General features: G+C 60.3%; 1 protein-coding gene across 2 annotated transcripts; it reads right to left on the reverse strand.

Annotated features, from left to right (window-relative positions):
• Nucleotides 1-434: 434 nt before the first annotated feature.
• On the reverse strand, nt 435-27,027 carry ITGB2 (integrin subunit beta 2). Of its 2 annotated transcripts, XM_065875989.1 has the most exons (17): nt 26,884-26,979; nt 24,343-24,350; nt 16,226-16,286; nt 15,819-15,907; nt 12,977-13,157; nt 11,532-11,702; nt 11,042-11,283; nt 9,999-10,154; nt 9,138-9,233; nt 6,704-6,793; nt 5,742-5,882; nt 4,052-4,239; nt 3,723-3,967; nt 3,371-3,590; nt 3,008-3,210; nt 1,084-1,250; nt 435-921 (listed from the first exon to the last, which is right to left on the reverse strand). In XM_065875989.1, exons 3-17 carry the CDS (start codon nt 16,281-16,283, stop codon nt 859-861), a joined length of 2,310 nt encoding a protein of 769 aa, XP_065732061.1. In that variant the 5' UTR covers nt 16,284-16,286; nt 24,343-24,350; nt 26,884-26,979; the 3' UTR covers nt 435-858. The 2 variants fall into 2 exon arrangements, with proteins under 2 accessions (XP_065732061.1, XP_065732060.1); XM_065875988.1 differs by lacking the exon at nt 24,343-24,350 and having other exon boundaries at nt 26,875-27,027.
• Nucleotides 27,028-27,964: the final 937 nt, after the last annotated feature.

Here is a 27,964-nt window from a genome sequence, read left to right on the forward strand (position 1 = left end):
CGCACACGGCTAGGTGATCACGCTGGGACCTGCCACCTACTACCATCACACCGGATCACCTTGACCTCCAGGTCACCCCGGGAAACAGCCCGTGAGAAACACACTTATTTAAACTCTCTTCCACTCATCGCCCAAGAGCGGGTGTAGACAGCCGAGAGCGTGACAGACACCCACTTTCCCATCTCTCCTCGGCCCCGTTCAAGCTCTGCAGGGGGACCCCCTTTGCTGGGGCCGTCCCCTGTCTTCTGAAAGCTGCCTAGGAGGTGGGGCCGGGACAGGGACGGAGAGGGGTTTGCATGGCCAACAGGTGAGGAAGGGGAAAAAGAGAACCCTGAGCCATGGCCCAAAGTCTACACGGACCCTCGGAGTGTGTGAAGAGCAGTGGAGGCGGGGCACAGAGCCCGGCTCCCAGGGAAGCCCCGGCGGAAGGGTTATTCATTTTTTCTGTACACGTGATTGGGGGCAGCATGATCAATGGGATGTAATTTTACACTCTGAGAAGTTCACATATAAATAAATCTGTACCACCTTTCATCAGACTGCTGTGCTAATTTTTACAAAGGACGACACATGTCTAACCTTACGGGACGCGAGCAATTCCTTCTTCGAGTTGCTATCAAAAGTCACTCCTGTCAGAAGGGGGAGGCTGGCCCTTCTGATGAGTCCCTAGAGTTATCTGGCCGCATCTGTCATTCTGGGGGCAGGAAAAACGGTGGCCTTTCAGTGAGTGGTGAAGTTGTCAAGTGTCGTCAGCCAAGTCCACCGGGCGACGGGGTCACGGGCGGCCTGCTGGAGGGGACGTGGCGTGGGGTGCTCCCACCTGGGCAGTGCGGGAGGCCCCGTCTTCACCAAGCAGCCCTAACTCTCAGCAAACTTAGGGTTCATGACTGTCGTGGTGGCGCTCTTGAAAAGGGGGTTGTCCTGGTGAGAAAAGCAAGCGTGACTTGTCAGCGCAGGGAGGAAGGCGCCGGGCTCCGGGGACGAGCTGCGAGGGTGGGGGGAGGCAGGCTCGCGCTCCCGTGGGCGTGCCCTCGGCGCAGAGGGTGGGAGGCGCGCCTTTGCGGGGGCCCCGGGGCCACTCACGTTATTCCACTGGGACTTTAGCTTCTCCTTCTCGAAGCGCTTGTACTCCCTGAGGTCACTCAGGTGCGTCAGGACCTTCCAGATGGCCAGCAGGAGGGTGCCGACGAGCACGACTCCCGCCACGGTGCTCCCCACGATGGCGGCGATGTTGGGGCCCTTCACGCACTCTAAGGCAGGGAGGCACACACACCGGGGCGTCAGGCCCGCCCCGTCCCTGCGCGGTGTCGGGGCTCCGCTGCTGGCTCTCAGCGACAGGTAGTGAGCAAACGGGCCCCGGCCCCGGCCCCGGCCCCCAGCCAGGGAGGGTGCAGAGTTGGGCACAAGGCCAGGCCATGTGGTTCCAAATGAAATTGAGAGGCCCTTTGTTCATGGAGAAGGAAAGGGGGCCGAGGTGGCCAGTAAGTAACCAGGGCCAGACCCTGGCCTCCCACCTGGACAGCCAATGACCCAATCACTGGAACCTAGCCTAACCCACGCTGGATCACAGTTTAGGGGTGGGCACTCTCCTCGTAAAGGCATTCCCAGGGGAACCAATGGCAGCAGCCTTGGGAATGAGGAGGGTGGGGTCCCAGTGCCTGAGGGGCTGCACCCAGCCTCCCCCTGAGCTTGGGGGAGGGGAGGCTCTGGACTGCAGCACCCCCGCGCGGCACCTGACCAAGGCACGATGTTCAGCGTGAGCCCGTCTGCCCGGCTCGCGGGCACTGGGGTTCGCAGGCACTCCCCCCGCACCATCCTGGCCTCTCCTGGGAACCTCCCTCCCTCACAGAAGTGGAACAACTTAGCCAGCACGCGCAAAGCCAAACCTGACCCCACACGTGCCTGTTAAAACGCCCGGGGAGAGCTGTCTGCACCAGCAGGCTGGGCTCTGCCGCCCTGGTAACAAAGGGCTTGGGCCCTATCTGCCTTCCTGGGGGTCCTGTCGTGGGGAGGGGAGCTGGGAGCAGGTCTCAGTCCTGCAAGGTCCCCGGGGTGGGCTGCTGTCCCACGTCTGCTGTACTCACCCCAGAGGCCGGCCTCGTGGCCTGTGCCCCACCCCCGCAGCCTCTCTGAGCAGTAAGGGGGCGGGGGCACGGAGAGCTGGTGTGTCCACACGGCTCCCTGTGCTGCCGCTGTAACCCTCAAGCCCATCCCCTCGTGGGCGTGTTACTCTAAGTCCCCGCGTCCCACACACGCTTTGCCATTGTCCACTCAACCTACCTCCTCGACACTGACCTACTCTCCGTCCCCACTTGTTGCCCTCCCTCCTGATCCCACCCAGAGTTCCATCCAAGGGCAGGCTCTGTCCACGCCGCCCCCAGGACCCCAACCCAGCCCTGCTCAGTGCCCGGACTGGGCAGTAGCCCTTCCCAGGTCTGCGCCCGGCCTGTGAGAGCACAGCGCACTCCTCTGAAAACCGGCTGGCCCTCCGGTGTGTCTGGGAAGAGACATAAGCCCAACCCCTCCCACCCCGCCCCCGCCCCCGCCCCCAGCCTCACGGGGGCCCAGTAAGAGCCCAGCCCAGCACCTCTGACCCTCTCATCCCCTGGTCTCAGCTGCAAGCGTCCTCCTCAGAGAGACCTTCTGACCTCTGAGACACGCCCCGCCGGCGTCTTTACCCCTGGGAACCGGTTCATGTGTCCCCACCCCGTGTCCCGGGAACCTGTGAAGACAGAGTCAGCCTCTGGGTCCCTGGCGAGCCGGGCGGCGGCACCTGGGGAAGCCGGCTCCGGCTCCGCGGGCCGCTCCAGGGCCAGGGCCGGATGTGGGTCCGGCGGCCCCCATGGTCCCCCGGGCCGGCTCTCGGGGCTCGCGCTCCAGGCCGTGCTCAGCGCCAGCGCTCCGGGCAGCGACTCTGCGGGACAGCCGGCCGCCCCGGAGCAGGGCGCACGGCGGGCGGGCTGAGCGGTGCGGGGACCCGGTCCTGACCCCACCCGCCCGGGCTCACCGCGCGTGTCGTTCACGTGCACGTCGTATCTGTCCCGCCCCTCGCGCTGCAACAGGGTGTAGGTCATCCAGCAGCCCTCGGAGTCGCGCTCCTTGCACGTGCGGCCGGGCAGTGGCTTGGGCAGCAGCTTCGTCTCCCCACACGCTGCGCTGCAGTTCTTGGCGAAGGGGCCCTGGTCGAACTTCAGACACTCGGCGCAGTTGCTGCGGGCGAGGCGCGGCGTGACCGCGGGCAGGAGGGGCGGGGGCGCGGGCCGCCCGGAGCTGCGGGGCCGTCCTCAGCGCCCCGCGCCCCGGGTCCGGCCTGACGGCTGTTCTCCCGGGCCGCGGAGACGCGAGGCGGCCGGGGCGGCGGGATACTCACGCGTAGCGGGCGCAGGGCGCGGGGCAGCCCGGGCACTCGAGGCACAGGGGCGGCTGGTAGCCGGGGTCGCACTGGCACACGTTGCAGCGGCACCGGCCGCGACCGCTGCACTCGACGCCATCCAGGTTGAGGCAGCCCTTCGTAGACTTGAGGCACTGGCACGCCGAGCCCTCGTGGCCGTCGTGGCACCTGCAGGTGCCGCAGAAGCAGAGCCCTCGCTCTGGAAGACAGGGGCCCCCGCAGACTCAGCCCCGCCCGTGCCCCAGCCCGAGCCCCGATCCGCCCCCCCCCCCCCCCACCCCGCCGCAGGGGCGGCTGAGGCTCCGCAGGTTGGTCTGTCCCCCGCGCTCACTCTCGCCCCCGCAGACTTGGCCGTCGTAGCGCTCGCAGTTGACGTTGTCACACTCGCAGAACTGGCCGTAGATCTTCTTGTTGGGCACATCGCTCGTGTGGCACACGCACTGCCCGCAGATGCAGTCCCCCAGCCCCGAGCAGATGATGGAGCCGTTGTCCTTCCGGCAGCTTCCCTCCAGCTCCTGGCTGCTCCGGCCCTGCGTCTGGCACTCGCAGTTCTTCCCCATGTAGCCGGCGTCGCACCTGCACGGGGGATGTGGGGTCAGGGACCTCCCGCGCCGGCTCTGCCGCGGTGCGCCTGCGCGGGAGGTGGGGCCGCGGCCTCACCTGCAGACTCCGCACTCCATGGAGCCCCTGCCGCCGCAGAGGCTGTGGCCCCGGCTCGCGTCCCGGCACCGGCACTTGCACTGGGGGAGGACCCGCACAGTCACCGTGTCCGTGAAGCCCAGCGCCCGGATGACGAATGACTGCTCCTGGATGCACTCTGTGGCTGTGACCTTCACCTGGAAGGTGATCTGTAGTGGGAAAGCAGGGCTCAGGTGAACATTGGACCCCGGGCACACAACCCTGCTCCCACCTCCTCCCTGGGCAACGTGGACAAGGGCACGGCCTAGCAGGGTGAGGGTCAGCGTCCTGGACTCCCAAGCACGGAGGGGACCGCCTCTGCTGGGCCCCGGGGGAGTGCATGCTGGTGGGGGGGAGGGAAGGACATGGACACTCCAGGTGGCTCCAGCACTTGGGAGGGGAGATGAGGGAAGAGAGGATGAGAGTTGGAAGCTCAGAGTCAGAGACGCTGGAACATGTCCCCCAGCCCTCCCGCAGCTCCCACACCCACCATCCTCTGGTGGCCTGGACTTGGGCAGGGATGTCTTTAGAATACTTTTTTTTTTTTTTTTTTTTTTTTTTTTGCGGTACGTGGGCCTCTCACTGCTGTGGCCTCTCCCGTTGCGGAGCACAGGCTCCGGACGCGCAGGCTCAGCGGCCATGGCTCACGGGCCCAGCCGCTCCGCGGCATGTTTGATCTTCCCGGACCGGGGCACGAACCCGTGTCCCCTGCATCGGCAGGCGTACTCTCAACCGCTGCGCCACCAGGGAAGCCCTAGAATACTTTTAATCTCACATCCCTTTAAAAGAATTTTAGAGTGACTCTGTAAATGATGTATATTTTCTCCATGTATTCTGTCCTGAAGCCTGGAGGCTAAGGTACCAAAATCGCACAGGAAGTCCTAGGTTCTGCATGTGGGGTTGTATTCTGACCCCGAATACCCAAGGGGAACCGAGCGGGCAGGGCAAAGTCCCTGCCACTCACACAGCACTGCTGCTCAGCCAGCACTGAGCTTCAGGGGGCACCAGCAAGGCCACGGCAAGCCTCACTGCAAATCAAGGTGAATGAATCTCCAACCCGTACGTGAAGACAGAGCAGAGACATCAGGGAAGTAAGCAATCAGTCACAAGATTGAATAAATTCCTGTCTGGATCACCCCGTATGAGGGGGATACATTTCACTAAAAAGTCACACACGTTTAGTAAGTCACATAGTTGAAAGAATTCCGATGTCGTTTAGAAATAAAAGCAAATATTTTGCTGAATATGAATCCACAGCTGGAGAAAGGAAAAGTTTAATTGTTTTGGTCACGACAAATTAAAAATATCAGGGACATAACTCAGTGCCTGTTTATAATCATTTGTGTGGCCCCTGCTTTAATGTGTTTGTCAAAAAACAAAAACACGAAAATCAAGAACATCAAAGCAAAGCAGATGCCCCGTGTAGAAGGAACGCCTTTCTTAGGCGGGTGGCGCTGTACCCGGCATCTGCCCCCAGGGGGCGCTGCCGTCCTCGCGGCGGTCGGTGTACACCGGGCCGCGAACAGTGTGTGTGGATTTTCAAAGGAAGGAACCGGACCCGCGGTGGACTGGACCCCGCCTCTTGCTGGTCCCTGTGAAGCCGTGTGCCGGGGTGCACCCTCCCTCGCTGTCCCTGGGGGAGCCCCTTCCAGAGGCCGGGAGGGAGCCTCACCGGCACGTTGATCTGGACGCCGTCGCAGTCCCCTCTGGGCTGGTCCACCTTCGATAGCCCGTTACTGCAGAAGGAGTCGTAGGTGACTTTCAGGGTGTCAGGGAGTGTGTTGTGATCCAGAAAGACTCTGGAGGACAGTTTCTGTGGGCGAAGAGCACCGCGATCAGGCTCACCCCGCCGTCCCCGGCCCTTCCCGCCCCTTCCCAGCCGACAGCCGGCACGCCTCTCATCCCCCTCCCTCCACCCGTGTGTCCGCTGAGAGCTCCACGGGTGCCGGGTCCTGCACCCCATGCCGCTGGTGGCAGGGTTACCCATGCCACGCCCCCCGAGACAGGCCAGTGGAAGGGACAGACGTGGAGACAGGTCACAGCCCTGCAAGAATGGGAGCTTGACCGTCCACCCACCACTGAAACCCCAGTGCGTGGCACAGGGTGGGAGCTGGAAAAACTGTCTAAGTGAATGAGAGAGAGCGAGACAGACCGTCAGACAGGAAGAGAGACAGAGAAACAGAGAGAGAGAGAGACAGAGAGATGAATGAGCCGCTCACTGAAGGTGGCATCGTCGGTGCGCAGACAGAGCCGCCCCGTGGGCAGCATCTGGAGTTTGGGAGGGCCTGCTCGGGGTGGGGGGTGGCTAGGGCTCCAGGAGGGTACGAGCAGCAAACGGAGCTGCCTCAGTGGGGCTCTGACTCAATGCAGTGTCATCAGTGCTTACTGGGTGCTCCCAGCGAGCTGTGCTCGCGAGGCCAGCAGACCCTTTGGCTGGAAGAGGGCCTGATGCCTGTGTCCCAGGGGAGGCACGGAGGGCCTGGGGTGGCACCTACCACACCATCAACGAGGAGGCCAGCTGCCCTGGGGAAGTGCCCGAGGATGGCCCACAGAACGCAGGGGCTCTCCTCTCCAGGCCATCCTCCTACTGGCCTGCAGCACGGCGTCTTGGCTGACCACCCGGGGGACACTTACATTGTAGGCGTTCTTAATAAGCTGGACTACGTTGCTGGAGTCGTCTGACAGCTCCCCGACTGCAGACTTGGGGATGATCTCCGTGAGCTTCTGTCAGGGAAGAAGACAGGTGGGTGTGGCCAGAACCCTGGTACCAGGACACCTCAGCATCCACCCAGTTTTGTAATAACACCCCAGAGGGTTTCCTTCCTGCTTGTGAGCTGGCTCAGACAACCCTGCCCCCGACTTCTTACTGTATTTAGGTAACACAGCACGTGGTCCAGTGTTGCGCAGGCAAACGTTTAACCGCTGGCTCTCAGGAAGCACACCCTGAATGGCAGCGTTTGCCGATTTCCTCAGTAGAAATACTCCACCCTTGTTGATTTCCCAGCACTGAAGGCAGATCCGGGAAAGTGTGCCTTGCCACGGTAAGATGCCACCCCAGGGACTTCCCTGGCGGTCCAGTGGTTAAGAATCTGCCTTCCAATGCGAGGCACACGGGTTCACTCCCTGGTCGGGGAACTAAGATCCCACACGCCACGGGGCAACTAAGCCCGCGCGCCACAACTAGAGAGCCCACGCTGCAACGAAAGATCCCACGTGCCTCAAGATCTGACACAGCCAAATTAAATAAATAAATAAATAAATAAATGTCTATTAAAAAAAAAGAAGATGCCACTCCATCACGCAGATGTGATAGGCACAAACAACCCAAGGGCACAGATAATCGTGAAATGTGGCACAAAACCAGGAAGCGATGTGTTCTGAGCATGTGAGCTGACATAATCTAACTTTCACAATGGCTGTGTGTTAAACAACATTGTGGCAATTGGGTCTGGCAGGCGGGGCCGGCTGGTCCAGCGGCACCTCTGGGGTGGGCAGGCCGGAGCCCGAGGTCATGCAGACAAGCCTGGGGCAGCCTCCAGGGAACATCTGTGTCCCCCGCCACCCTTAGCTTAGCCCATCTTTCACGGGAAATTGTACCATCACTTTATCTTGCAGAACCAAGGGTGGGTCATGTCCCTGCCACAAAGCCCTGCTGTGACGCCCCAGAATGGAGTCCAGGCTCCTCCACAAAGCTCATAAGGACACACAGCCTCGCCACCCCACCTCCGGCCTCTGCCGCCCTCTCCTCTCCTCCTCAGCCTCGGGACCCCGCCAGAGCTCGGAGACCCCCCCGGCCACCTGCTCTCCATTCGGTGCAGAAACACGTACTGAGGCGGGTCCAGCGTAAGCTGCCCATACAGACTTGGGCCTCCTTGACCCCTACGCGCTAGGAGTCCCGGGAATGGGGTCAGGAAGCTAAGGCTCAGAAAGGCCTGTGACCTGCCCAGGGCCTTGTCCTTGCTGTTGGGGAGCAGGGCCTGGGGTCCGAGTCTCCCATCTCCAGCTTCTACCCCATCACCACACTGCCTTCTGGGACACGACCCCTGCACCTAATAGCAAATCACTGGGACCTGCTACCACCTGGCGAGGAGGAGACTGTCACGTCCCGTAACACGGTCAGGGACACGGCAGCTGCGAGGCCCTGACTTGCCAGCGCTCGGGCAGCTCATGTGGGCGGGTGGTCTCTCAGCGGCACCCGGCCACCAGCCTTGCTGTCCTTGTGGCTTGGCCAACGCCCACTGCCAGCCCCCGGCGGGTCTTCCGGACACCCGCCCCTCCTCCCTCGGGATCCCCTGGGAACGCTGATGGCAGGCGCGGCTGGCCCCACTGGCAAACGCCCCACACAGGCACAGCAGGCCACAGGCCTCAGCAGGAAGGGGACCGGGACTTAGGGAAGGACAGGGGCCGGGAGGCGCTCCCAGCCCATCGCAGCCAGAGGCCACCACGCTGAGCCCGGCAGATGAGAGCAGGGCAACTAAAACAGCCCCACAGTGACTGGGAGAAGGAGGAGGGATGAGAAACGCTCTACGACAAAGAAACTTCCCCACGAGAATTCCATGCCACAGAAAAATTTAGTAAGGACAGCAATTCAGAAAAGTCAGGACAGACCCAGGTCTCCTGAGCCGGGAAGGAAGTGCTGTCACAGCTGCTGGGGGGCCCGGGCGCCTGCTGGTTATGGGGGTGTTTTCCTCGCAACACTGAGCCGTGCGCTGGGGGTTCCAGAGCCCTCCTGCATACACCTTACACTGTGTGAACAGTGCTGACGTGCAAACGTATGCGGACGCAAAACAAGGAACTTTCCCTGACACGAAGAATGGGGTCTGCAGACCCAAAGGGTTTCGTTGAGGCAAAACCACGATTACTAAAGCGCAAGGACTTGTCAGTGTCCTGCGGCCTCAAGAGGTCTCAGCTCCTCAGCGGCAGCGCTCACTCCCCGAAACGCGGGGCCGCCGCGTGGCCACGGCCCACGCACCCAGTACGGAAGCAGAACTCAGGCTGCGGTCACCCTGGATTTGGTCACCATTCAGTTGCGACGCCTCTTCCTGCCGGATTGCTCAAGCCCACTTACCTCGTATGTTGCCACCATTCTCTTGGTCACAGCAAAGATGGGCTGGATGTTGCTTTCTGCCAGTTTGTGCGCCAGCTGGCCCACCGATGGGTAGTCCTAGAGAGGGGACCCCCGGTCAGATGGCTCCCAAGGCTGGGGACAAGCCATCCGAGCTGCCTGTCCGCTCCTGTCGGCAGAAGTGACGGCCCAGGGCGCAGAGGCTCCGCCTGCCTCCTCCTGTGATGGGGCCCGTTCCCAATGATGTTCGCAAATGCGTAAGGTGATGGGATCAGGAGGGAAACTGACGATATTGAAATATACTCAAGAAAATATTAAAAGCTGAGAAGTGCTTCGTGATCAATGCACTAAAAAAGAAATCCAGTGGCAAGTAGCCGCTCCCAGACACTCAGAGCGGAGAAGAGTGGTGAGCAGCGTTTTGCGGTGTCCGCACTGTGGGGCGCTGGCGAGACGCCTCTGACTTCTCCTGGAGGCGGCATCTCAGACGCTGCCCCCAGCACAGTGGCACCTATTCTCACAACCTCACGACGTGCGCAATTTCGGGCAGAGGCTCACCGGAGCCTCAGATGTCACATCTGTCCTGTCCCAGTCGGTGGGCCCCTGAGAGCTGCCACCAACACCCACCTCGAGTCTGCAGGCTGCAGGTGGAGGACCCCAAGGGTCACATCTCTAAAGTCCTCTGCAGTGCCTGGGCTTTACGATTCCAGGGTGCCGAGCATCGTCTCACAGCAGCCCTGGACCAGAGAATTCTGACCTCTTGGTGCCATTCAAGTGCTTCCCCCAGAGCGAGGGCCCCTCCCCACCCCTCTGGACCCCGGGCTGGCAGTGAGCCTACCCCGCCCCCCAAGACACTGCCGCACTCACGAATTCGTTGCTGCTCTTATACATGTTGTCCTCCAGGTGGCAGCGGCCGTCGTTGGGAGTGAGGATGGCGCCCAGCTTCCCGTCTCCCGCAAAGTGGAAGCCGTCATCCGTGGCAAACACCAGCAGTCTGGTGACGTTGCGCCAGCCGATCTCCTCCTGACAAGGAGAGGGCAGGGTGACCTGCCTCAGCTTCCCCAGACTGGGGGCGCCAAGGCAGAGCTTGCCGTGCTGGCCTCGGGGCTGTGTGCCCCCCACTCCTGGGTTTTCTTGGGGGGTGGGAGGACCAGAGACAGGGCCCAGCGCCCAGGGCGGCCCGAGAAGTATCTGTGGGACGACCAGCTCCCAGATGCCCAGGTGAATATGCGTGGGACACCGAAGGGACAGGAATGCATGTTTACATTTGCATACTCTGTGGCCCAGTCAGCTTGGACCTGGGACCACCTCCTAAGGGGACGCTCCCAAAGAAGAAAAAGTACTTAGAAATGTTTATCTCACTGCAAACACAGAGGGAGGAGCCCACGGACACCGTGATGCGGGGGTGACAGAGCCAGGGCACACGCGCGTCGTGAACCGTGACATCACACAGAAATGAAAACGTGTGTCTGCGATGCGGGGCGGTCCTCCCAGGGAGCAGAGAGGCTGGAGGACTGGGGTCCGGTCTGTGGAGGTGGCAGGACTGCGCGGCTAGACACGGGTCGATGTGTTGCAACACATCGCGATACAGCGGCAGGACAGGACCACGTGGCGAGGGGTCAGCAGGGGGCAGGGGACGGCCGGCACCGACACTTAAGCCACATGGCTGTCGGGGAGCCTGGCCAGGACACCCCACCCTCTGTTCCTTGAGGGGCACTGGAAGTAGGAGTGATTCTACTGCAGGAACCGCCAGGGTTAGGTGGCTCAGGGGTCTTCCTTAACAGGATCACTTCCTTGTATTTAGGCTTCAGAAGGTTTGCACAGGGTCACAAGCTGCTAATAGTGGAATCTGTGGGTGTCGTGACGGAGGCCCCCAGGTCTGGAGAAATCAGGGCAGGCAGGGGCCTCACCGGGCACGCGGCGACTTGCATCATGGCGTCCAGCCCACCCTCGGGGGCGTCCAGGTTTCCCGAGATCAGCTGCTTCCCGACCTCTGTCTGGAACTGGTTGGAGTTGTCGGTGAGTTTCAGCACATGCCGAAAGGCGAACGGGGCCTGGCACTCCTTCTCCTTGTTGGGGCACGGGTTCCGCAGCTTCTCGGGGTGCGTGTTGACAAAGGGGAGCACCGTCTTGTCCACGAAAGACCCGAAGCCTAGGGGTCGGGCAGGCTGTGAGCCCCGGCTTCCCCACCTCACGCCAGAGGGCAGCGGGGCGGGGGGCGCTGGGGGCGGGGAGGAAGCAAGGTGGCCCTTGGGGGGTTGCACCAGGGACACTAGGTCTGGAGCCCTGGTGCCCTGCCCTCGGGACGTGGGGGCACAGAGGTGCCCAGGGTGGGGGCCTGGGGGGTGTGCAGGCAGCAGGCTGGCTGGGGCTCAGGGGAGGAGGGAGCGGGCAGCTCACCGATGCGGCCGGACTCGGTGATCTCGTTGAGGGCCCGGAGCAGGTCGCCCCCCAGCTTCTTGACGTTGATGAGGTCGTCCAGCATGGAGTATGAGAGGTCCATCAGGTAGTAGAGGTCGATGGGGTAGCCCTTGGCCCGCTGGAAGGTCACGTTGAACACAGCCGCCTGACCTGTGGGATTTGGGAATCGCGGGAGAGTGAACGCCACCTCATCTAGCGGGGCTCAGGGGCACTGGTGCCCCCTGCAGGCCTCGGGACCCTCATGACCCCCACTCTGTGAGGCCTGCAGGTAAAATGCAGGGCGCCTACTCAGATTCGAATTTCAGATAAAGAGCACATTCCCAAATAGAAGACTATTTGGGCACAGAGATACTGAAAAGTGTTCGTTGTTTATCTGGCATTGTTGCAATTCAGGTCCACCTGGATCTCCCTCGATCTCCCCGGCAAGGCCTTCTCTACCACCAGCCAGCAAGCAAATCCGTCCCGTCCCAGCACGGGCTCCCTGGCCACCCTGGGGATACCCCCCTTCCTCAACCACATCCCCCTGGCTTCTGCGCTTCGCCATCTTAATCACCACGTGTACCTGTAATTACTTGTCTATCTGTCAGTACGAATAGCCTGTGTCCCCAGCTCCCAGGACGGTGCCTAGCACACAGCTGGTGCTGGACAAAGACGTGAGGACTCGAGCTCCGAACCGAGTCCCCTCTGCCTGGCCCATCTTCCAGCACCAGCTCCCACGTGTGGCCGCCCCAGCCCTGTCCAGGCCCGCCCGCCACATCCCCCGCTGCTCCACCACGCCGCCTTCCTGAAGGGCGTTTCTCGGAGTGCTAACAGGGAGCTATGTCCTGAACCTGGGTCAGTGGTCAAGTCAGGTGGGCAGCACTGATTTAAATGGTTACTGGGGTTCCTTGGCTGCAGGACTTGTCAGAGCCTTTACTTTGCCAAGAGTACCTGGCCTTCTGAGAGTGTGACAAATGAGTGCTTTCCAGATGGTTTGTTCTCCCTTGTAAAAAGGACACAGAACTCAGGGTTAAAAGAGAGACTGGGGGGTTCCCTGGTGGCGCAGTGGTTGAGAGTCCGCCTGCCGATGCAGGGGACGCAGGTTCGTGCCCCGGTCCGGGAAGATCCCACATGCCGCAGAGCTGCTGGGCCCGTGAGCCATGGCCGCTGAGCCTGCGTGTCCGGAGCCTGGGCTCCGCAACGGGAGAGGTCACAACAGTGAGAGGCCCGCGTACCACAAAAAAAAAAAAAAAAAAAAAAGAGAGAGACTAGGCACCAGCCGCAGACGGGGTTCTTGGGGGCACCCTCCCCGGGGCAGAGAGAAGAGCTCAGACTGGTTCCCAGCAGTCCCAGGGCCTCGCCCAGGCCACCTGGCTGTCTGACCTGGACACATGGGATACGCGGCCATCAGGGGCTGGCTCACCCCCAGCCGAGGCCAAGCCTACCTGGTCTCAGGTAGAGCGTCACTTTCTGTGGGGACAGCTGCTTCTGGCCCCCCACCTGGTCCTCCTGGGTCGTGGCGTGGCTCCTGGGGTCGATGATGTCATCCGTCGCGCAGCCCTTTGACAGCAGCTGCTCCCGCGTGTCACAGCGAGTGGAGTCAGGCTCCCCTTGCCCCGTGAAGTTCTGGGGGAGCCAGGGGTCAGGGGTCAGGGGCAGAGAAAAGATGGGAGCCCACACTGTGGGTGCTGTGCGAAGCTGACCCCCTCATCTGCACCGGATTCAGGTCAAGAGTCCCGGTGGCAGCGGGACGAGGCAGGGGCTGGGCGGCCTCCAGAGGGCCTGTTCACGAGGCTTCGCATCCCCGGAGAGCCCGCGAGCGGGCAGAGGCGACTCAGGAACCAACGGCTCCAGCCCCAGGTGGAGCCACGGGGACTCTCCGCGGCCCACGGAGCACCTGGCCCAGGGTTTTCAGGCCCTTGGGCAGCGTCAGCAGCACCGGACGAAGGAGGGAGTGGTTCCCTCCCAAGGGGACGCGAGCGCCCCCTCGTGGCCCACGTGTTAGCCCCCAGGCACCACGCGGATCCGGAATACGGGCCAGGGCTCTGGGCCAGGCAGCTCAGAAGGAAACAGGCCGGAGGGGAGCGTGGGGGTCCTGGGTCTTCCCTCGTGACCACTGTGCCCCCACGAAGGGCCCCTGGATGTGGACACGGCAGGGAGAGAGAAGCGGCCACATTCGGAGGGTCCCGCTCTCGGCTTCCTCCGACAAGAGGAGGCTCGGAAGAGCAACCGCCGGCAGGAGACCAGGCAGGTGCAGGGGGCGTGCCCAGCGCCGGGGCGGGGCCCGCAGAGGGGCGGTGCTTCCTGAGCTGCCTCTGAACTGTCCTCGCTTTTGGAACCCTATTAATGCCTTAAGTACTCGAGAAAGAAAATTAACAGGAATGGAGAGGGAAGAAACCCCTAAAATGGAATCCACTGGGAAACAATTGAACCCGACTGCATTTCAAATGCATATGATAAAGTCAGGAAAGGGAAGGGAGGAATTCACCCTGAGGACGGACTTTTTAAGCCGGCACTATGACCGCACCCCAACAAGAGGAGACAACACAGACCACACCCGATTTCCCCCCTGCAGTGCTGCGGGTAGCAACTCTGTAACCACTTTCTGTGAATCGTAGGATTAAGAAAATGGGGAAGTGTATTGCGGATGCTGGGAGGCTGGCTTCTCATGAAGGGGAACCAGGAACCCTCAGAGAAATGTCTGAGTCCCTAGTGGGGGCGAGGAAAGTGCAGACGGGCCTGGAGCTCTGCCGATCCCAGAGAATAAGAGAGCTCAGGAAGTGATCCTGGGGCGTGCTAACAGGACACAGGGCCAGCCTGGGGGCTCCCAAAGTCCAAACGGGGAACACTTCGAGCTTCAAAATGGCAAAATGAAAGTGATAGCTTATAAGCTACCGAATAAAATAAACATCTACGGGTTTACACCGATGAGAGAGACAGAGAGAGGGAGGTTGGGGGAAGGAAAAGTTCCTCCCTGCGTTAGAAGCCATTAGAAGGAGTAATGAACAGGAATGTCACCATTTTGCAACCATCCCAGTGAGAACTGATTCAGGCAGCCAACACCAACAGATGCTCAAGTTAGTGGGCGTAAGCCTGATGGGAAGCAGAGTATTTCCTGGCCTCGGAGTATCTCCCCACAAATTACTTACTATTGCAAAAGGGAAATAGTGATGTCATGGTGGAGAGCCTGGCAGCCGTCACCTCAGCTGAGTGGTCCAGGCTGCACCCCTAGCATCAGGACGAAGTGACAACAGGAGCCCTGCATGGGGCTCCTGCCGAAACGCACACCCTGGGCTGAATCAGAGGGAAGGCCAGGCAAACCCACAGGAGGGGCATTCTGCAAAACTGCTGTCGTGAGCTCCTCAGAAATGGCAAGGATGTGAAAGACAAAGAAAGCTGACGAATGTTCCGGATTCCAGGAGATAAAGAGACATCTGAATACAATGTGTGGTCCCGGATTATAATATTGACCAGTGGGGTGGGTGCGGAGTAGGGGGGGAGGGGGGATGATATCAAAGACATTATTGGAACAATTGGAAAAATTTGCACAAAGTGTGTAAATTTGGTCAGAGTAAAGTACCGTGTTAAATTTCCAATCTTTGATAAATGCATTGTGGTTTTGTACATGAGTACCTTGTTCTCGGCAAAGTCCCTGGAAATATTAAGGGACAAAGGGGTTTGTGTCTGCAACCTACCCTCAAACAACTGAGAAAAAAAAAATATGTGTGCATGTGTGTGTTTCCAAACAGACCTGTGGTGTCAGAACCTCAGGGACCCCCATGAGGAGGGCGTGGTCAGCATCTGGGGGTTCCTAGGGAAGGGGTCCTCCCCAGGAGGAGGTGGAGCTACCCCACGTCCTGGCCGTCTTGGGCCTTTGCCTTTCCTCCCAGAGGGTCTCACAAGTTAAATGTGAAGTAACTAAGGACAGCAGAGGGTTAGGTTTCCAGCAGGGGACTCCCCCAGTGCTGCGTGCTCTGGGAGCGGACGGCAGCAGCTGCAAGCACCTCTGCCTTGTCTCTGGCCAGGGGGCGGCACCTGTGCAGACGCAGCCGTTTCGCTCTCCGGTCTGCCTCCGCCGGGCTGCCTGGGGACACGCTGAGTCTGCCTGTCTGTCTCTGACGGCACCGTGTCCCTGCTTCTGCTCCACTAGAAAGCAGTGCTGACACTCCTGGAGGCAGCAGTTCCAGAGGCAGAGAAGAAGGTCCGGCCCGGGAGGAGGGAAGGGGGGAGGGCAGGCCAGGCGCGAGGCCCCTCGGGGCGGCTGACCGCGCTCAGTGAGGCTCTTACCAGCTTCTGGCACCAGGCGCAGCCAGGCCCTGACTCGACGCAGTCCCGGCAGGTGCTGACCTTGTACTTGGTGCACTCCTGGGACAGGACTAGGGGAGAGGAGACAGGCTGGGGGGCGTGGCCTGTGGCAGCTGGCCGGCCCCCACAGAGACAGCAGGCCCTCCGGGGACCGGGGGTGTGAATGGGGTGGTGGAGAAGAAGGGGCAGCGGCAGGACCAGGAGGGAGGGAGGAGACCAGGGCCCCAGGGGAAGCGGCCTCCAGGAGGGTGGGCCCCACGGTGGGCGGGGGAATGGAGGAGGGCGGCAGAGCAGGGCCCTTCCTGAGCCTCCACCAGGGGACTTGGGGGCAGGAGGGTGCCAGGGCGGGTCCCATCCCTCCCATGAGGAGCTACCCCCGCGGGACTCACCGGATCGGAGGGCGAGCAGGCTCCCCAGGAGCAGCAGCTGGGGGCGCCGGCGCAGCATGTCCTGTGGAGGAGAGGGGGCGCTGACGGGGCCTGGGACCCCGGGGCCTGGGACCCCAGACCCTGGGCCCAGAGATGCGACGCTGGGCGGGCCGCGGGCTGCCGAGGGCTGCTCAGCGCTGGGGCGTAGCCAGCACGGGCCGGTCTCCCCGACCCCCCTCAACGGGGCTGTGCGGGCCAGCGGGAGAGGAGGGCTGAGTGGGGCTGCGTGTGGTCTGTGCAGGTAAGCCCCCAGCCCCCAAGGACCAGCAGGGAGTGGGCCTCCTGACAGTGACACGCGCACACGTACACACTCACCACGCGTGTGCGCACACACGCGCGCCCAAGGTGCCCGCGTGGCCTTCAGTGAATTGAGCTGAGCTTGGAGCAGAGACTCGGCCGGCCCGGGCCTCCCGTGAGGAGGGTGAACCAGGACTTGGAAGAGAAGCCAACTCTGAGCACCCACCGGCGCCAGGACTGTGCCAGCTGCCCGCTGGGCGAGGATGTGTAATCGGGCAGGACATCTGGGGCCTGCCTGGGACAGACCCCTCCCCCCACATCTTCTGCCTGCCTCTTGTCTGTAGAAAAGCTTAGTCTCCCAGGCCTCCCCTGACTCACAAAAGCCTGGCTGGAGAATTAACGATCGAAAGGATGAGAACACCCGTGACAAAGGTAGCAGCTGGGCCAGGAGAACTGGTAAGAATTTAAACAGTGAATCAGCCATACGGCAGTCACAGAACCTTTGGTTCCTCCTTGACGCACCTAGATAACGAACAAACGGCATCTGACGCACAGATCCTAGGCTGTTTTACAGATGCTAAAACCCCTACCAAATGGAAGAAGTCAATTGCACGATGACCATGGACGTGTAGCCCCCCAGACCTACTGGAGCCTAAGGATTGATAACGTGAACCTCTGGGACCCTGCCTTGTTACCTCACCATCCGCCAGTCAAAGAACTGCGCACAAGCTGATCGCATACCCTGCGACGCCCCCTCCCTCACCTGGCCTTTAAAAACGCTTTGCCGAAACCCTTTGGGGAGCTCGGGGTTTTCTGGGCCTGAGCTAGCCGTCTCCTTGCTCGGCCCTGCAATAAACCTTTCTCTGCTCCAAACTCCGCTCTTTCGGTTTGTTTGGCCTCACTGTGCACCAGGCATTCGAACTTGGGCTGTTTGACAACAGAAGGGCCCGCAGAGCCGTCACCTAATGTGCCCGAGGCCACGAGCTCTAGGTGACCATTATTGAGCTCTTCTTCGTCCGCACCTGCTGGGCCTGGGGTAAGGCGTGGACAGGGTGTTGGGCCACCACCGGCTGGCCCTGATGCTCCCAGAGGCAAGAGCGTGGGGGCGGGCTGGAGGTCTGGCGCTGGGGCTCTGGGTCTTGGAGGTGGAAGCAGCACCCTCCCCCGGAAGTGCCCCAAGGGACCCAGGCTGGGCCCAAAGCAGCAAACGTCCTCCAGGCCAGCTCCCGGGAGGTGTGGCAGCGCGTCATGGGCCGCGGGCCCCCACGTGTGAGAACCTGTAGGGCTGCTGCCTTTTAATCTGACACCAAGAGAGCGGAGAGGGTGCTGAGCTGCCAGCAAACCAGGGGCAGCAGGCAGGAAGCGGGGCGGGGGCGGGGTTATCGGCAACCAGGATCAACAGGCTCACCCTGAATACCTGCAAACACCAGCTCCTTTCCCCGGCACACTGCTCGGTGCGGGGCCGGCAGAGGCTCCCACCCAAGGTCCACTTGTGGCGAAGACCATGTGGCCCCTGCCGTGGTGGCCTCTGCCGTGGCCTGTGGGCTCTGGGTGCACCTGGAGGTGGGTCCTGCCCTCGCCTCTGCTCTCCCATAACCCCTGCGTGTGTACCAGCGGCTCTGGGGTGGAGGAGGGTCCCAGGGGGTCCCATGGGGGGACCCAGTGCTTAGAGGTCCCGCCCAGCCCCACTCTCCGGTCTTTCGGGGTGACCCCGCACCCCGGTCCCCACCAAGCTTGTAACCAGGAGCTAGAAGTGTCATAACAGAACAGACCTCTTCCCTTTTCTTTCCTGTTCCGGTCAAAAGCAGAACTTACGCCCTGCTCTGGCTTCCGGGGTCACAGAGCGGGAGCTGGGAAGGTGCTTTCGGTTTACTCCACGCCCACCCACTTGTGAAAGCCCCGTGTTGCCCCAGAGCCCTCTGGGTCCCTAACATATTACGCAGGCGGACGCCCCGCGAGGCCCGCACGTGCTCACTGCCCCCCCGGCTGACCCGGGCGCCGCCGGGCCCAGTCGGCCTCAAAATAGCACCCCACTTCGGAGGCAGAGGCTGAGCCCCCGCCCCAGGCGCCCCAGCTGTGCACGTAGCCGGCGGGGGGGGGGGGGGTGGGTGGGGGGAGCCAGTCCCGCCAGGGGTGGGGAAGGCCCTCCAAAAGCAGCTCGATGCCCTTTCCTGTGGCCACGGACCCCAAACAGTCACAGCAACCACAGGCAAACCCCGGCCCTCGCCTGCGGAGACCGGGGCCCCGGCAGCGGCAGGATGCGGACCCGGTGCCGCTCACAGCTGGAGCATCCATCCTCCCACGCGGTGGGGAGAGCACCTTGGTTATGGCAAGAAGACCCACAGGCCATGGGAGGGGTGTCGCCGCTCTCTCTTCCCCCTTAAGCACTGGGACTCCCGCCGCGCCCGGCTCCGCCCCAGCCTCAGTGCCCACGGCCCCTCGGGGGCAGGACGCCCGCAGACGCAGTGGCTCTGGGAGCTCGGAGTGCGGAGCCTGCAGCCAGCCCTCCTCTCGGCCCCGGGCAGGGGTGCCAGTGGACATGCCCGGCGGCCAGGACTGGCCATCAGAGGCCCCGATGCCGCAACCATCATGGCGGGGCCTCACAGACCAAGGCCTCCTCTGGGTGTCGTCCTGGGGCCCGGACCCCTGGACGGCGCAGGGCCGTGCCCGTGCCCGGGTCCCCGGCTGCCCCAGCGGCATACTCTGCCTCGGCTCCCTCTGCGTGCCCGGAAGGGCTTGCGGGCCTGGTCCCGCTCTGGGGGAGGGCAGGCTCGGGCCGCCCTCGTGAATGTGAGGCCCCGACTCGGCTGGGACAGCTGGTCCGAGAGCAGGGAGGAGGGCGCGGGCTCCAGCTGGGCCACCCGAGCCCAGACCTGCGGCACCCCTCCCTGCCACCCCGACGGCCCCGAGGCTGCACTCTCCCCAGATCTAAGGGCAGCCCCGCCCCAGGACTCAAGGTGCAAAACCCCAAGTCGAGGTGGCTTGAGAAACCCAAGGCCCCACGGGCCTGTGAGGACGTTGCGTCAGAGCTACCCTTGAGCCTGACCCTGCAGGAAGTGGCGCATCCCCGCGGACCCCGGGCGCCCTGAGGATAACCCTTCACGATGAATAAAGCTCTGAGCGTCGGGGTCCGTCAGGGAACACCAGAAGAAAAATAGGATATATTCCTTCCAAATCCCACGCACTCCACAAAAGCCCATAGTCCCTATTTGGTAAAGGACAGAAGAGAAAGAGGAAACATCGAAAAAGAAAGAAAAGTTGAAGAGGCAGAGGGAGGCCCCATGTCCGAGGCAGGGTACGCTGCTGTCAGATGAGGCTTGCTGTCAAAGACGAAAGCTTTGCCGAAGTTCAGACCCTCAGACAAGGCCCTGCGGGGCCCCAGGACTCACCGAGCATCAGGACTTTGCGTCAGAGCCTGCCCTTGACCGTTCAAGGTCAGGGTGCTGGTTTCCAAGAGGCACGGCCAGAAAGTGACAAGGAACAGGGATGCTGTCAGGAAAAGTTACAGGAGGGGAAGGCAGGGATGCGGTATTCATCCCAGGAGCTGAGGGTGCAAGGCTGTTTCATGTAGAAAAAGGCCAGTGTTGACAATGGATCTAAAATAGGCATCAACCTTTTTAAACCAAAAGACAAAGTTAGGACGTGGTCGTTTCTACTTTATGTAAAGACAAAAAAGAACTGGACAGAAGCAGATTCCAGTGGGGGCTGGAACCCCTCCCCCCAACCCCCGCCCCAAGTCATGGAGTTTCCAGACAGATCAGAAGACAAGGCAGAGGGGACTGAGGAGGAGGCCACCCACATATTCTCTGAACCCACACATTCTCGGCCCCAGGAGAATCCACTGCACGTGTTCGTCACTGCTCCGTTCACCACCCGTGAAGGCTGATGGCAGAAATTTTTAGGGCCACAGTTTCCGACCAAATGGAATAAAATGAGATGCCCCCCCAACACACACATATTAACTAGAACCTTTAAAACACTCTGCTCAATATCCCTTAAGTCCAAGAGCAAATCAAATTTACATGTACAGACACTTCAGAAAAGAGACAGCGCAACTTTCTCTGTTCAACGGGTCCCCGATGGAGAGAGAAGCCCGACGCCCTAAATGCTTTTCTGCCTGATGGAAGGGAATGATGATAAACGTGCAGGATGGAAAGTTCAGACGTGAGAGAAAGAGCCACAAAGCTCAGGAAATAAGGGAAGGGAGGTGGGAAATAGACAACAGAAAAAGTCGATGAATCCGAAAACAAACAAAAAAGCTAAAATACATCGAAAATCGTTTCCTTGGAAAAAGCAATAAAATGGGTCATCTGGAAGACAGCATGTATGGCAGTCGCCAGGGAGCTTAGGAAAGGAAAAGGCAAGGCAGCAGTGAGCTGTGCACTGGCCTGTAAAATGCATCCAGAGCTTCGGGGACAGAGTCTGTGTGACCCTGGCCCTCGGGCCGGTGGCCGGGGGGAGGGAAGTGAGCAGCGGCCTCCGGCCTCAAAGGCACCAGGCAGAGCACGTTCCCGGCAAGGCACGCGCCGTGGCAGTGCCCCCTCACACCACGGGACCCGTGAACCCAGGTTTAGCAAATAGAAATGATAAAAGCAATAGAAGAATGTGTATCTCAGAGTAAGGACACTCAGAGTAAAAACTAAGGGAGAAAATACCAAGAGGATAGACTCAGACACCCTGGTGGTCCAGTGGTTAAGACTCTGCGCTCCCAATAGAGGGGGCCTGGGCTCGATCCCTGGTCAGGGAACTAGATCCTGCATGCATGCCGCAACTAAGACCCAGCACAGCCAAATAAATAAATATCAGAAAAAAGAAGAAGATAGACTCTAAGATGAAAACTCTAATTCGAAAAGCTACATGCACCCCAGTGCTCTTAGCAGCAGTATTCACGATAGCCTGGACATGGAAGCAACCTAAGTGTCCATCAACAGAGGAATGCATAAGGAAGACGTGGTACATATATGCGATGGAACGTTACTCAGCCATAAGAAAAGAATGAAATAACGCCGTTTGCAGCAACATGGATGGACCTAGAGATTATTACACGAAGTGAAGTAAGTCAGACAGAGAAAGACAAATAGCATAGGATATCACTTATATGTGGAATCTAAAAATTGATACAAATGAACTAATTTACAAAACAGAAACAGACTCACAGACATAGAAAACAAATTTATGGTTTAAAAGCGGAAAGGGCGGAGGGATAACTTAGGAGTTTGGGATTAACAGGCACACACTATTCTGTATAAAACCGATAAACAAGGACCTGCTGTAGAGCACAGGGAGCTCGATTCGATATCTGTAATAACCTGTAATGGAAAAGAAACTGAAAAAGATTATATACATATGAAACGGAATCATTCAGCTGTACACCTGAAACACGGTAAACCAACTACACTTAACTAAATTAAATAAATGAAAAGAAGACACGCTCAAAAAAAAATCTGTACATAAAAAATTGAATAGATGAAAATATTTAGTATCTGTCTCTTGCAGAAGGTGAATGGTAATCTTTGTGTCCGAGGAGATTTTAGAAATAATAACAAAAAGGCAAATACCCCATAGAAAAGGATCTTGTGAACAGATAATTCAGGAAAGAAGAAATGCAGCTGTTACCAAACATTTGGAAAGGCCGCTCTGGCTGATAATTGGGCATTGTAAGCAAAATATCGAGATTCCTGGTCTAGCTGTCAAACTGGACACTGTTTCTAACATCCATGAGGCCCACCCCGTGGAACCTACATGGCATGAAAATGTGTGAACGGCTGCTCGCAGCTCAATTTTTACAATCAGAAGTCGCTGAGCGGGAAAACAATACATGCAAATAACCAAAACAGGCCATGTTTCTTCTGTGTGGTGGCGTTATAAGGATTTTCAGTTTTCTTCATTACTCTGGTTTGTATTTTCCAAACCTTCTACAATAAACATATATAATGATTTTCTTTTAAATTCATACATTTAAGAAAATCTGAATATCGTGGTGGTTGAGGAATTGCTTGGAGATGTCTCCAGATTCCTAAAGTGGCAGTCTCTCTGTTCCCACTGAGGACACTTCAGAGGACAGTGACCCCCTGCTGGGACGTCTGCTCGTAGCTCGTTCGCTCACTCATTCATTCACTGAACAAGAGCTGCCTGTCTGGCCCCTGGGCACTGCTCTCCCGGATTCTAGGATTCTGACCTCTGCCAAGACCTTAGGGCACCTCCACACCTCCCGCAGATTCCCATCACACCCGAAAGCCCCACTGCTGCAGACACCAGCGCATGGCCACACCCGTACTATTTAACAATGAACTGGTGGGTTTGCATCACTAGGCGTTCAGCAAGGGCCTCCAGACCACCGTTGGATGCTTCCACTTGCAACAAATTCTAAAGCTTTTGTTTTGTCTTTTGCAACCATATACAAATAAAAATATGTTCACAAAAAAAATAAATTGGTGGAAGCACGGCTCCCGAGGCGCTGCCTTTCTGTGCGCCCCCAGCCCCTGGAGTACTGTGAGAGAACGCATGCCCCGTGCCCACAGAGGCCCGTCAGGCAGGAGCCCTGGCTCGCTGAGGTCTCGTCCGTCAAGGAGGCTGACCTCAGCCCCTGACCTTAGCTCCTCAGCCAGCAGAGAACCCTTCCAACTACTTCTGGCTGCAGCCCAGGGTGCGACCCACCCAGACGACCTTCCCTCCGGAAGCTTCCAGAACAGCGGAATCAAGCCACATGGGTGCGGAGGCCTCTGCACCTCAGACTGGCCAGGTCTGAGCATCCGAGGGGCCTGACCCCACACCTGCCAATGGGAAAGGGGCTGTGGCTTGCTCTGTGACGACGCCTGGGCAGTGGCTGTGCAAGGCTGGGCCACAGTGCTGGGAAACACGGCAGACATGGTCAGTCCTCAAGGGAGCCTCAGCTAGTGGGTGGCGGTCCCTGCCTGGACAGCCACTCAGGACCCCAGATCCCAGAGGACCAGGGCAGGGCACGGCCCACGGCAGCCACCCTGCTGGCCTGGCTACACTCTGCACTCACAGCCACGATTCGCCCGCAGCTGCCCTGGGGGTGGACCAAACCTGCTCCCTGTTCCTAGGGAGGGCTCTGAGAGGGTCAGCCCCTCAGCCACACAGCCAGGACAGACGCCAGGACGGGGGCCCACGTCAGCCTGACCCCGGGGCTGACACGCCCAAGTCTGCGCCCAGCTGCCGAGTGAGTGTGGACAGGTGACCCCCCCTTCCGGACCTCAGTTTCCTCCCTCGTCACAGAGAGCCAAGGGTGCTGTGACGGTGAATTTCACGTGCCAACTCCGCTGGCCGTGGTACCCAGAGCTTTGCTCAAACCCTCGTCTGGGTGTGGCTGTTTGCTGCAAAGGTGTTTCTAGATGAGCCTAACATTACGTAAGTGGGCTCTGAGGAAAGCACGTGGCCCTCCATGATGTGGGCGGGCCTCATCCAACCAGTCGAAGGCCTTAAAGGAAAGACTGATGTCCCCCAAGGAGGGGAGACCTCTGCCTCCAGACGGCCTTGGGCTCGAGCTGCAACGTCACCTCTCCTCTGGGTCTCCAGCCCGCCCTGCAGATTTGGGGTTTGCCAGCCTGCACAATCGTACAAGCCCCGAAATAAATCTCTGCCTCTGTACACACACACACACGCACACGCACACACATCCTATTGGTTCTGTCTCTCTGGGGAGCCCGCACTACTACAGACCCCAACAAGAGCACCCCAGGCTCAGGGTTTTTCAACACCACTTCGAGGTGGGTGGGCAGAGCCGTGCTTTCCCGCTCCGTGTGTTTCAGAGGCAGTGAGGGTACCGGGCTCCTGTTTCTCTCCACCCCCATCAGAGCCCTGTGGTGGTGGTACCCCACCCCTGGGCCTGCGTGACACGGTTTCAGACCTGGGCTGCGTGGGGTGCCGTGCTGAGCAGGGACCGTGCCAGGGCTCACGCGGAAGCCACAGGGTCCGCTGGCTCCCAGGCACCCCCGGCCCTGCTGCTCGACTGCTGGGAGGGTGAGCCGCCCGGACGCCCCTGGCTTTTGGTGGGGGGGGGGGCCTTGGACCAGGCAGGAAGGCCTGCCCGGGTCACAGGCTGGCAGCTCGGGGACTCAACTACACCTGCCATGTCCCCAAGACACCCACTCGTCATTAGTGGGAGAGACTGGAAACCCCCAGGCCCACCGAGGACTCCCCTCTACCTGGCCTACCCTGCCCGGGAGGGGGAAGGCAGGCGCTCTTTCTGAGCAGCCTGGGGACCCCGCCCGCTGCTACAGCTGAGTGTGGACTCCACCAGCCTGACGGGGGACGGGGGACGGGGGACGGGGGACGGGGCCCCAGCGGCCAGGCAGGTGGCACGTGGCAGCACGGCTGGGACAGGTGGGTCTCGGCATCCCGGGGCCCATGGGACTCGGCACCTTCCCCTGCCAGCTGCGTGCTCCCTGGGGGCCTCAGCGCCCCCATTGGGCATCAGCTCTCCGCTCGGGCAGGTCTGGGTGACGACAGAACCGACACCCCATTTTAGGTCCAGTCTGTGCAAAGGGAAACGGACAGTGACCACACTAGCATCCCAGCCCTGCCCGCCTGGTGGTGTCACCGTGGCGTCACCAGGAGACTGCCTAGTGCAGGCGGGGAGTGCCGGACGGGGCTTCTCAGCTGGGGGCACAGTTATTAGCTGCCGGCAGCTGTCCCACAACGTGGGCTCAGGCGGGACCGTGGGCCGCTCGCGGTGCCAGGTGTGCAGGCCGCCAGACCCTGCCACCCAGGACTCCTCCTAGAGCTGGCGGGGCCTGAGTCAGGAGAGGCCACTGCGGGCTCTGTGCTGCCCCATTCGTGGGGCGGACGCCTCTCCACAGCCCTGTAACCGGCGGAGCTCGGCCTGAGGCTGAACCCGCGGGACCCTGTGGACGCAGACCCACACCTTCGCCCCCTCCAGGGAAGTGAGTTTTGAATTACAATTTGATATAGAGTCAGCTGGAGTGTAAATACGGGCCCATTTCGCAGATGGGAGGCCCAGCAGCAGGCCTATCTCCTGCCCACCTTGCCGGGGTGCAGACAGGCCTCTCCCATCCCCTGGACAGTGGTGACCCCTCTGCTGAGCTTCTTCAGGGCCCCGGCTGTCTGGGGTGTCTTCCCTCGTGAAATCTCCAGGAAGTGACGGTGACCGGCCCGGGCCTTCCCTCCAGCACAGTGCAAGCTGACAGCTGCAGGCAGACCAGTCCACGCAGATATCAGCTGAGAAACCCGAGGCCAGTGGAGCGGTGTCTGGCTGCGGGGCCGAGCCCCTCGAGAAATGCCTCCATTCACTCCCGTCGGGACAAAGCCCTGGGGCAGCCGTGAGTCCCCTCTCCCGGCGCTTGTCCAGGTCCTCGGGCCCCAGTCCCCCCACTCCTAAGGGGACAGGCCTCCAGGGGCCTGGTTGTGGGAGGTTTAGGTCACACACCAAATGCCTCACCCCCTAAAGTTTAACTGTCACCAGCGTGTTCACATCGTTAGGCCAGAGCTGGTGAACCTTCGGGAGTCCCAGAGAAGCAGCAGACCCACCCCCGAGACAATGTACCGTACACACATACACACACACAGAGACACACACGGACACACACAGAACACAGACACACACACAGACACACACACAGACACATACACACACAGACACAGACACATACACACACAGACACAGACACACACATATACACATACATAATACACACACAGACACACACACTCACATACAGACATACATACACACACACACAGACACACACACATACACTCACATACACAGACACACATACATACACACACAGACACACAGACACACACACACACACACTGCTGGAGGACAGAACCACCCGGGCAACCACAGAGCTGTGAAGACAGAACGGGACCCGCTCAAGGAGGAAGCGGAAGGCGCAGCTGGGGAGGCCCAGGGACCCTCCTGCACAGCCTGGCCGTGCCGGCCCCGTACCCACCAGACAGGGGTTTTGCCTGTCCCCCAGCCTCCTCCTGGCTCTGCCCGGCCTCGCAGCCCCCGCATCAGGGGCTCAGCAAGTGCCTGGGGCTTGTTGAGGGACCCTTACCAGGGGAGCCGAGGCTGGGGTCTGAGTGCATCCTCCCAGCATGCCAGTCCCATCTCCTTGGTTACATCCCTCCCATCACCCCGCCACTAGCTCTGCCCACGGTGGGCTCAGCACTTCCCCTTGCCGGATCTCAGCTCAGGGGGCCTAGAGTGGACGATCCCAGGGCGTGTGACACGGACCAGGGCCACCAGGGCCTCTGCAGGCTGGGCCCCTTGGAGCTGCCTGCCTTGGGAAGGGCAGCAGCCATGGCCGGGGGAGAGCCTCAGGGCTGAGCTGCTCCCCTTCAGAGAAACCAGCCTGGACACAGAGGGGCCTCTGTCCACTCACCTGCTCGACGCTCTGGAGGTCTCAGCAGGGCTGGTCCTGGCTGGGCTGGCAGGGGCTTGGGCTCCGCTCTTCACCAGGCCGGTGCTGCAGCAGGTGTGGGAAGACGCCGGCCCGCCTGAGACTCCACTGGTGAAGGCGCGATGCTTCCTGTTCTAAGTTAGGAACTGGAGGAAGTAGTTACGTGTGGCTGATTGCACCACATGTGCCCCTTCCAACCTCAGCCCGTCTGCCTACAGGGCCCCTGACAGAGGGCTGTCAGAGGAGCGACACACAATGGGAACACACCACCCATCACACACGCTCACAGCTGGAAGTGGAACAGCGTGCGGGGAGGATGGGGTGGGAGCAGGGCCTCTGGCGGCACCATGCGATGCCCCCACGGGCCGAGGGGGTGGCCGTGCCCCGCAGGGTGTGACAGAAAACCCTGGAGGGCAGTGCCCAGGAATTTTCACCCCAGGAAGGGACCCGGCCTGCAGACTGTGCACACGGGAGGGGAGCATGCCCCCACCAAAGAAGAAGCAGACAGGCACTGGGGACGCAAACTTGGGTCACGGAAATTAAAAAGCATCACACGGACCAAAGGGCAGAATAAGAAGCTGGAGAGCAAATCAGCTGGAGAGCAGGATGAGGGCGTCTGCTCGGGAGGACGATGGGGCAGGGAAGAGGCAAGTCCATCTGCCCGGCCCTGCCCGCAGCAATTCCAGGAGAGAACAGTAAACAGAGAGGGGAGACACCCGGACAACAGAAGAGGAGGTCCGAGAGAGAGGACCGGACCCAGACGAAGAGGCTGCCGCGTGGCTTGGGAGGAAGAACAAAGGTCCCGAAACTGGTTGAATTGTGATGCTATCACAGAACATTAATGATAGAAAGAAAACAGGACAGATTCAGAGAGAGACAGAGACAGACATAGAGAGAGAGAACGAGGGAAGGGGAGGGTTAGGGTGGGGAGGAAGGGAAGCAGAAGAGGAGACACTGGTTACATCCACAAAGAAGCAGAAAGCAGAGCCTTCAGATGAACCAGGGCTCAGACACGTAACTACCCTAAAATCTATTTGGAAGAGGCACTCCCAAAATAAAGACAGACGGATGA

Source organism: Phocoena phocoena, chromosome 4 (assembly GCF_963924675.1).
Source record: "Phocoena phocoena chromosome 4, mPhoPho1.1, whole genome shotgun sequence".
NCBI classification, from domain to species: Eukaryota; Metazoa; Chordata; class Mammalia; order Artiodactyla; family Phocoenidae; genus Phocoena; species Phocoena phocoena.

Bases quoted from the DNA above. Each gene is read 5' to 3' on its own strand.
- ITGB2 (XM_065875988.1), bottom strand. From the start codon at position 16,283: ATGCTGCGCCGGCGCCCCCAGCTGCTGCTCCTGGGGAGCCTGCTCGCC. The intron at 11,284-11,531 runs GTGAGCTGCCCG...CCCGACCCCTAG, and splicing joins CACCGAGTCCGGCCGCATCG to GCTTCGGGTCTTTCGTGGAC. The intron at 3,968-4,051 runs GTGAGGCCGCGG...TCCCCCGTGCAG, and splicing joins ATGGAGTGCGGAGTCTGCAG to GTGCGACGCCGGCTACATGG.